Raw genomic sequence first — 10,836 nt, forward strand, 5'->3', positions numbered from 1 at the left:
GTGTCATGGAGTTATGTGATATCTACCCAGTGAAAATAAAAAGGACGTAGAGAAGGATAAAGGAAAGACAGGTAAATAATAAGAGGTTATGTATGTGTGTGTATTTCTAAATATATATTTATTCATTTAAAAATATTTTTGTCAATAAATATTTATTTATTTTTGTGTGTGGATACATATATATATATATATAGACACAGATTATGTATATGGATTAGTGAGGTATATGTACAGTACTGATTTTGGAAGTAATCGATATACATTATTGCTTATATTTAGGTTAGAGTTGTATTAAACAGGGAAAATGATGGGGTCATTGTTTCCTAACTGTCCCGCAATGTATTTTATAAACTGCCTTCTAACTTATGATGAAGACAAAGCTAGACTCTGCACCAAGATTTGCTCAGCTGAGATTCAAACTCTGCTACATGCGCTGCTGATAATACTGTAAACAAAGGCACTTGAGCCGCTCTGCTGGGCGAATTATGTTATCACACCTTTTCTAAATTTCCCCTTTTTTGTATCATGTTCTGGAGAATAAAGTTTTAATATTGGCATATATTGGACAAGATATGCTCTGATAAGTGACAGGCCAATATTATCGGCCAGTCGATATATCAGCAGTTCTCTAATAAATACTGTGTGTATATATAGAGTATATATATATATATATATATATCTCGGTCCATCCATTATCTATACACCGCTTAATCCTCACTAGGGTCACGGGGGGCTGGAGTCTATCCCAGCTGACTCAGGGTGAAGGCAGGGGACACCCTGGACAGGTCACCAGTCTATCACAGGGCTACACTTAGAGACAGACAACCAAGCACACTCACATTCACACATACGGACAATTTAGAATCATCAATTAACCTCAACGTGTTTTTGGACTGTGTGGGAGGAAGTCAGAGAACCCAGAGAGAACCCACGCTGCATGGGGAGAACATGGAGACTCCATGCAGTAAGACCCCAGGTGTCCTCACCGGGATGTGAACCGGCGACCTTGTAGCTGCAAGGCAACAGTGCTAACCACCGAGCCACCCTGCAGCCCCAAGAATATATATATTTACTCATTATAAAGACAAAGCTTGACTCAGCACCTCCATCTGCTCAGGTGTGATTCACACTCTGCTACATGTGCTGCTAATGGTACTGTTAACACTGGTGTTGCTGCTGGGTAAACTATGTGATAGCACCATTCCTAAATTACCACAAGCGTCTATTTCTGTGTTATGTTCTGTAAAAAAAACAAACATATATTGGATGAAATATGCACTGATACCAAAATATAAATAAAAGGCCAATAGTCTTTGCCAACTGATATATCAGTTGGGCTCTAATATACTGTATATAAGAGACTAAAATCATTTTTTGACGATTGATTAATCAGTTAATATACTCTGCATATGATGCCCAGTAACAAGGAAGATCATCTGAGGAGATCAAAGGCCACATTTTTATTCAACGCATTTGACTTTACTCCCAAAAACAAACCCTTGCCAAGCATTTTATTTGGTAATAGCTTTAAAGTAAGCAACGCTCAAGCTAAGTGTGTTCAGTGGGGGAAGCTGTCTGTAAAGCAAAGGCAATCAGCTTCAAACTTCCCGTTTTTTTTCCTCTGAGACTGGGTTCAGTGCGGAGCGCGAGCAGAGCAGACCGGAGTTTAGATCTCGCAGCGATGAATTCATTAACAGCGGCGGATCAGACGGCGGTGATAGATAGCTCAGTCCTGGCCCTGGACATGTGGTGGTAAAATGTCCTCAGTGGCTTCGTTTATCACTAAAGAGATACACTAACGCTTGAAAGCCTTCACACGCATCTTTTACTATCCACAGGTCTCCTTCCCACAAGCTTAAAAAGTGGGATAAAAAGAGGCTTAAACAGTCACGTAGAAGTGAGTGATGACGGAAGGATTTAGAAGTTTCTCTGCGGCCTCAGTTTGACCCGTCACTCCTTTTTGAAGCTCCTCGTAGTCCGACAGTCACTCCACTCCTCTCACGCTGTTTAGGGAGAAGATTACTGAGTGAACAATAATAAGACGGTTGGCCAAGCACACACATGGTCATGTCCCCTCTCTGCTCGCCTATCACCCGGCCTCTCCTTGTTGCCCACAGCATTATGTGTTGCCAGTAGGGCTGCCAGGCTGTCATGTCTATCCTTTGTGTCTAGTCATGCCGAAGCTGTCATATAACCACACAGTGTTCCCGCCGGGCAGCTTAAATGACACGCTGAAAATAACCCTCGTAATAAAATCCCACAGCATAAATTAGGCCTTCCCCAGACCTAGTCATTCTGCGTCAAAACCCTGCTGTGTATAGAAACACTGATAAAAAAAAACAAAACAGTGTGCCTTGTTGTTAGATCGTTCCCCAACTTGTTTTCTTCTGGGATTTCAGATACTATAGTGCAGAGGAGTGGGGGCAAAACAAAACATATTCATCACCCTGACAGATATTGCAATTTTGAAATGATTTGTGGTGTAATTTTTGAACACGTTTAAGTCTAACACCATGTACACATCGGTGGTTTTGCATATGTTTATATTTATATTGCAGCCCGAGCTTATCATTCACGTTTGATTTCTTACCCTTGCTGTTTATCTCGCATTTCACAATAACATGTAAATCAACTTTTAGAGTCCTAAACCTTCTCCTCCGAGGCACTGCCACTTGAGCTTTTGTTGCCTTTACTTTTTGCCAAAGTAATATTGTCATTGCTTGGTAAGGCAATCTTAGGTGTGTTCAAGTAAATTGCAATGTCACTGCCTTGGTCGTCTGCTTCCAGACAACATAATTGGTGTGGAAAGTATGAAACAGCCCATTTGAAACAGTATTATGACATCGAGGCCAAAATATTGTTTGTCTTCTATGTCTGACTTTGTGAAGAAAAGGCAAAAAATCAATCACTGTAATTTTCTAAATCCATTCAAACCAATAAGGTTAAGTCAGAATCAATCCCCACAACCACAACAGTCCAACTTCCTTGTTGATGGGTTATTGCTTCTTAGACTGTGTTTCCCCCTAGGTTGTTTTCGAAAGCAGTGCAAATGCTTTGTTTCTCAGCAAGCTCCACCAAAAGACACGTTTCTACCCTGAACTTTTTACCATATGCTCTGTTTTGTGTCTAAAAATGAAAATGAATGACCAATTTTAGAAAAACCGCTGCTGAGTCAGTCATTTTGTGGCTACAATGATCACCAAAATGTTGTTCACACCGACATACTAGAAAGATAAAATATCGTTGAAAGTCTTTTGGCATTGAATTTAACTGTGAAATTTGGATTTTCCATAACAGAATAGAACATTTTAGGAAGTAAATGAGCCGCACAAGATGGCTGATACCACCGAGTCTGTGCAGCAGCTGGTAGCGTGGCTTAGCTTAGCATGAAGACCGGAAACGGTAGCCTAACCAGACAACCAGTGGAGACAAGGAAGTTACCGATCCAACAAATAGTCTGAAATATGTTCACCAGATCATTTTAGTAAGCTATAGAGTTGTTATGCTAGGCTAAGCTAACTAGCTGCTGCCCCCAGCGACATATTGCATATATAGTTTTTACAATACACGAGTGTGGGTTGTATTTACTCAACTAACGCTTGGCCAAAAAAAAAGAAAAAGTTTCCCAAAATCTGTTTAAAAATGCAGGCAAGAAGTCACCTCTGCAGCACCATACAGCAATATGTTAAATTAACAACAAGATGCAAACAAGTCCCTCTTTACTAGAGTCCTTCTCTTTTTAAAATGTAAATTTCCTCTATTAATATACGGCACTCTGCGATAAGTCCAGGAGCTGTTTTCTCTTTGTGTCTTGCGTCTGACTCATACTACTTACATTTTAGTATTCCTTTAAGCATTTTAACGGAGCATTTCTGCATTTTCTTTATCCTTCCCCTCCTTCCTCTTCCCCCTTTACCATTTTTTTTTTAAATGTTTTACTACGGAAACGGACGTGAGGCAAAATTTGGCAGTGGCTCTACTGGCCATCTGGTGCATTGTGTGTATGTGTGCGATTGTGTGTGTTTGTGTGTCTTGTATTTCTGGATGTTGACGGCAGATTAGGACGAACCTTTCATAAGCAGACGTATAATGTCCGTGTTGATGTGGATGGTATTTTACAGCGTCTGAGGTAGCCTTTGTGATCTTTTTGATGTAGATTGATTGAATATAATAACACTGTGTAATATCATCCACTGCTCCTTTGCTTGCTTTACATTCAGCGTGAATCTCAGTGTTTGCTTACGAAGATTAAGCAACCAGTTAGAGAGGATGCAAATGAAAACACCATTATTCCTCAAGAAAATAATTACCCTCCTTAAAGATAAGTGGGTGATGCGTTCGTTGCTTTTAAACCAGTCTGAAGTGATGGAAAATGTTAAATGAATTTTTCCTAAGAAAGAGGCAATATCTGCTATATGTACGTTCAATGCCCCATTTGCTTTCTTGGCATCACCACCGCCGCCACAAAGAAACAGTCAGACACTGCAGCCCAAACTCTCACATTTTAGCCTCCGGTGCTGTCGGCAGTCTGCAATATTACACGCTTTATTAATATGATCTATATCAACAACCTCTGTATCGGAGCCTATTTTTTCGGTCTTCAAATATATATGCAAATCTGCTGCAGTGATTCCCCCTACAGTGAGATGTCTCAGAGGGATATTATTTATCTTAGAAACTCTAAATGCAGCAGCTCTGAACTGTGATTGGCCAGTATTTAAAGAAATTTCACCACATGTTGTTTTTTTTCTCCTCTGGTATTAACTGTATTTGATAAGCTTTGATCCTGCATTTGAGGATCTTTCAGGATTTAGAGCTTATGGATTTTACTGTTATTTAAACCGTACCAAATCCACCTCTTGAAACCTGTATTAGAGCAGCATTTGTTTTCACATGTTTATCATTATTTTATCCTAAATTTTCGCACTTCTGTGTAGTTGCAAATTGATATACGAAAGAGTCCCCTGCTCAGAAAATCAACTTGTGCTCTTCCCTGCAGATGGAACATCGGCATCGTAAGAAGGAGACTCCTGCGCCTGCGAGCACCCATCATTTGTCCGTCCATGTGAAGAGCCTGATGAGCGTCAATCTGGGGGAGGAGCTGGAAGTCTTCTTTCACATTTATGATGGACGGGAGAACCGACCACTCAGGTAGGGACAGTAGAGAAAATAATCTAATTTAAGGAAATAATGATGGAAAATGCATCACATTTTAACCCTCTGAACTCTAAGGAGTTTATGGGTGTTTTTTTTTAATTTGCTCCTGTCATAGTTTTCCTCATTTTGGTCTAATTTTTTACTGTACCTCTATGGAAACAGTACAGCCATGACTAGAAGTAGAGAGAAGTCCAAAATGTTTTCTGTGCAGTATAACAAAAGAAAATGAATTGCTTCTTAGATTTTTTTATTTAAAATTTTGTTTTAAAAAGCTGGAAGCAATATATATGAGTGAAAAAATGATGGTGGCTCTACATCAAGGTCAAGGTCAAGGTTACTTTATTAATACCCGTGGGCAGATTTGTTTTGCAGAAAAACAAATTATAGCATTTGGCAGTCTTTAAACAAAATACACATTGACAAAAAGACAAGAGACAAAAAAACAAAACAGTGCTCAATATTCCACCATTTGTCAATATGACAGACAGGAAGTAAAAAGATAAGATAAAATAAATAAGCTCAAGATAAGTAAAAGTAAGACACAATAAAAAACCTTTGGGAAATAAAAGATGCTATTGATATTTAAGTAGTTCCATTTTTGATTTGTTTCCATATGTCTTCTATTTGCTTTGTGTAAACACAACAGTTCAGCCCAGATTAGCTGAAAAATCTCAGAGTTTTTGTCGTTTGACTATTGGTCCCAACTAAGTCACTGATGCCTTCACAGATGCCTCAATAAATGCAATTTTTTTTTGTTTTTTACAGAATTGGCTCAGGACAAGTGGTTTATTTTTGGCACTTGTTTTTCCCGAAATATAACAATATTAACCTTAGATTTGATTTTAAGTTTTCCGAAAAAATGGCATGTCATAGGTGCGTAGTTCAATGTTATTTTGGCGATTATTAAAAAAATAAATGTAAAAAATCGCTGGCTGGATATAGGCTTCAGAAGGTTCAGCGAATAACAATATTAGCTTCATCACTGCATACGTAAGTTATCATCACTCTGCTGTGATATTTGCAGGTCTGTACAGCCTTTAAAGGTCACCACCATTCGTGTTGTTTGCTCAGATTACCTCTAGTTAAAAATCCCCATAAGGCTGCACAGTTATTGCTTTTACTAATATCCTTTGGGTTAGAAATGCAAATGAGATGAACTGGCGATTGCGGGAGGTGTCTCTAATGGCCCTCCTTCTGATGTCAACATGACTGCTGTAATTGTGTTCTTGAAGATTTATTCAATGAAGCAGGTTGTTAAAGTGCACTTGGACACATAAAAGTGGGCAAGGTCATGTCATTTTCTCATATAAAAAAAATGCCTCCACATAAAAGCGCCTGTCGCCACGGGAGTCCGCACACGTTGCGTCGCATGCATGCTCGCGCAGCAGCTCACACACACACACCACACACTCCTGATGGGGTGTCGCCCAAATTGAAGACTGCGTTTAAACTCCCCGGTTTTCAAAGTTCAAAGTGAAGAAATTCTATTTAACGTCGCAAACAAGTGGATTTGTCAGGCGAAGGAAAATGAGTGGGTTGAAAAACGAGCACGGCAACGCTGCAACTTCTTTTGATAAGTCATGCTTGTGTGACGACGCTCTCCGCCCCACGGGGTCACATCAGAGGAATAAGGGTGGCTTTGATGGGACTCATTGTTGTCTCACTTTGTGCTGCATACAGTAACCTCACTTCATGTTTCCACTGAAACGCAGTTTATTATTCACCAACGTTACAGGCGAGTTTCTTTAAACCTCGCATGGAGAATAACTGCAGTTACCTCCACCACTGGGTGAATAATAGCACACAAGATACCAGGTTCTATTTTTACAAGTGTGCCTTTCTGTTTGTTTCTCAACATGCGGTTGATCTGAAAGGAAGACGAGCAAATAGACGTGCACGTGTGCACAACCACAAGTGGATCAGAAGCACTTTTAATGAGAAAGTTGTCTTTAAATTTGCTCTCTTGTCTGCCTTTTAACTTGAACATCCAAAATCATGGTGTTATTAAAAGGTTTGGCAATAATGAAGGTTCGTTTTTTTTCCTCTGCACTTTGTCCCACAGTGTGTAATTAGTGTCCAGTGCTTTCATATTACGTTCCACTTGACGCACTTTGTCCTTCTTCTTACTATCATTATCCCTTTCTCTCTCTCTCTCTCTCTCTCCATCTTCTTGCTACTTCAAAAGATTGAGTACCTTCGGCAGGTTTGAGTAATTAGACTCCTTCAGCTCACGTTTGAAGTGGATTTACAATATGTTCTTTGAAACACAATGAGGTCTGCTTTAGAAATTCAACATATATTACAAAAACAATGAATTCATCCAAACTGAATACTCAACGATGAACAGACACAAAGCTATATTTTCCTCGTAGCAGCTCATCTCGGTGCCTCAATCAACTAATTACAATTTTTTCTTTCAGTTTTGGGGGTAAACCCAGCCATTGGCGTTCCCCATTGTTGCATTCAAGCTTCTAATTTTCTACGTTTTTGAATGATCTCGCAGTGGCAGCTCGCCAACGTTGTCTCTCACTGTCTGGTCACATACATAAACAGAGACACACAAATTTACACAATATGCCTGGCACGAAGCCATTTCACTCCTTCTCCTCTGTGCTGGTAGTTTTATGCGAATGTGCGTGCGTGCACGAGACCAGATGGGGGTCTGACCCGTTGTCTCAGTACCATGCCAACACCAGCAGACCCTGTGCACCGTGGCAGCTTCTTTGTGTTCAATACAGACTCCTTGTCAGGCTCTGGAGCAGCACGCACACAGTGGTATACTGTCCTGCTGCTTTGTTTTCCTTACCCTGGAGCTTGTTATTCCAGATCGAACACCAGCATCGCACAACTTTTTACATATTTCCCTCCTCCAAATTCTTTCACGGACATTGAGGCTCACTGGGCTTGTAAATGTGTGTGTTTTTAGCTGTTCATATGCTATTGACAGTGTGTTCTTTACCGATCCAGTGCTATTTTGTACCTTTTTTAAGACTTAAGTTTCCTCTACTGCTCAGTTTTATTCATCTTTCCACGTGGCCTCTAGGGGTTGATTTTTTTTTTGGCTAAAGAGGGGGGTGGGAGGCAGCAGTGGCAGTTAATTTATCCAGTATTTTACACGCCAGTTGCTCACTATCCCCCCCTCCTCTGCCCCTCATCGGGTTAACGCACGGCTCCTAATGCAATCATCGATATCAGGAGAGGGAATAGCGAGCGCCGTGAGGGCCCAGAGGGGAGGGAAGTCGGCCATTCATGTTATGTTAATGCGAGCGGTGATAGAGGGAGATAAGGTCCCGCTGGGGGACATCGGTCCCTTTAGCTCGGGCGATCAACACGCTGCAGCTGTGAGGCAGGAGAGCCGGTGACAGGGAATGGTGTGTAAAAGAAGCAGAGACTCGTGCGTCTTGTGTTTGCTGGAGTGGCTGTTAATTGGCAGTTGGGGTTTCAACAATAGAGCGCTAATTAGGGTTCCGGGGAGCGTGTGCAAAGTCTCATGTCTAATGCATAGGAATCCGTCTCCATATGGCTGGATAAATGGCCTGGAAAGTTACAGAGAGCAGCTAATGAGGAACAACCTCATCTAAATCAAATTGGCCTCTCAACTGGTTCATTCCAATATGGTTCGATAAAAGGGAAAACTTTACTGAAGGAATACATGTATGAAAAATCGTAAGCATTTGTATAATTAATAATCAGGAGCTTAATTAATTCAAACATGGGCACCCACTGCCCTACATATACAAAACACTGAATTACAGTGCAAGAGGCAACCTCTTATTTACATCACCGTTGAGACGTGACAAGTTTTGAGCTTGTATTAAGAGCTTTTATTAGCTCAGACTATTATAAAACATCCTAATCCATTGTCGCTGTATGCAGCATGAAGTCAAGTTATATAGGATCTGTTGGGGTAAATTCTGCTCTCGTGTGAATGGGCCTACTGTAGCTTGCGCTGCTAGCCGTGCCAGCGACTTGGCTCATTGTCAGGCGCTGGTGCATTACAAGGTTTTCTCTCTGCTTATCGGTGGACTGTGAAAGTCACCTAACTGGATTAGCCCTCAGCTCGCCAGCCAGGATGAGAGAGGCCCAGCAGGATGCCTCCGCCGCCTCTCTTAAAGCATGTGTGCGAGATAGACAGAGAGGACGAAGTACAAAGAGAGTGAAAAGGCGATCAGTGTCTGTCCTCTCTGTTTCTGCTCGACATTCACTTCAAAAGGGAGAGTGGGGGGTCATTTGAGGCCACAGTTGTTATTTCGAGACAGTTCAGTCTAGTTTATAAAGCAGCTCTTGATTTTTTATAGTTCCTCTATATGGTATAGACAGAGTATGTGCAAACAATCCAAAGAATGATTCACTGTTGTTCAGACTTCAGGCAATTTACTTTTGCAGCTGTCCCGGAATAGCTGCTGACTTCAGTGCTGGTCTGTTGCTTTAACTTATACTTTGGTGGATTACAGAGATTGCCACGACAGTTTGTACAGATATTAAAAACCGCATATTATGCTTTAGGGGTTTTCCCTGTAGTTTTTTGTGTTATAAAGCTATTTTGTGCATGTAGAATGGCTGCAAAGTTAACCGATTCTCTCACACAGGAAGCATTGGTCCTGAATTGCCCCTTTGGAAGTGGAGGCATTTCTTCTTTTACTTACCAATCTCACCGTGTAACACATTTGCATAATGCCTGTGCGGCGGCTAGTGTTGTGTGGCATGCCCTTTAACAAAGAATTGGGCCAGCTGACCAGTCGGAACAGACTGGCATGTTCTTGACGGGGCACTTTAAAGAGACAGGATCTAAAACTGAGAGTATTTGCGGATGGTGAAAAGCTGTGGTGCAGAAGTTTGCAGTATGAGAAAACTGATATGTTTTTTTATCACTGGGTCATGTAAATCTCTTTTGGTGGACCCCAAATGAAAATAATGAACCTCTAAATGAATCTAACATGGGTACATTGACTTGACATCTTGTGCCATCTTCATGCAAAATCTTTAATCAGAGATATGTCGTTTGTGGTTTTGAGTGAAGTGTCTTGATGATTATTAGATGAATTTCCAACAAAACTGGACACACACATCTCCGTCTACCAGCATCAATTTTCACATTTTCAAGTATCTTTCAACTTTTTATTTAGCACTATTATAACACCAATGGTTTGTTTAATACTGTCCTTTATGACCAGATACCTACAAACTAAAACTAGCCCTCCCATCAGTATCAGTTGCACCTTGTGTTCAGTACAAATAATCAAAAGCTAGCATGATAACATATATAACCAAAAGATGAGCATGATAAACATGTTAGCATACTGACATTATCAGTTAAATCCACAGAGCTGCGAGCATAATGGAAAGGAATGATAGAGAGGAATGTAGTCAATTGGTATGCATTTGTGCTCGTTTGTCTGTTTATCTGATTGTCTCTGTTGTTCAAGTTTCTAGCGCTTTTGCAGTCATGTCATTTTGTAGCATTATCAGCTTGGCTGTAGACTTGTTTTCATGCACTGGCGTTAGCATGACAGTTATGCTAACTAGAACCTGACCAATGCTAGATTATTGAGGCTGGTGACAATTTTTGGAGAGGAAAAAAGTATGATATTAACATATTGACACATATGTGTGATCTATGCTATGTTAGAGTTATATTAAAACAGAAATGGTGGGTAATGTATTTTGCAAAAGTTAGTA

At 40.5% G+C, this 10,836-nt stretch overlaps 1 protein-coding gene across 2 annotated transcripts in view; it reads left to right on the top strand.

Annotated features, from left to right (window-relative positions):
• Positions 1 to 10,836, top strand: part of dock4b (dedicator of cytokinesis 4b) — a 132,418-nt gene that overhangs the window by 44,882 nt on the left and 76,700 nt on the right. For both annotated transcript variants that reach the window (XM_008296880.1, XM_008296881.1), the window contains exon 8: positions 5,000 to 5,151. In XM_008296880.1, coding sequence (XP_008295102.1) covers positions 5,000 to 5,151 — 152 coding nt within the window. The remainder of the gene's footprint in view (positions 1 to 4,999; positions 5,152 to 10,836) is intronic.

This window comes from Stegastes partitus, unplaced genomic scaffold (genome assembly GCF_000690725.1).
Source record: "Stegastes partitus isolate 25-593 unplaced genomic scaffold, Stegastes_partitus-1.0.2 Scaffold1160, whole genome shotgun sequence".
In the NCBI taxonomy this organism is placed as follows: domain Eukaryota; kingdom Metazoa; phylum Chordata; class Actinopteri; family Pomacentridae; genus Stegastes; species Stegastes partitus.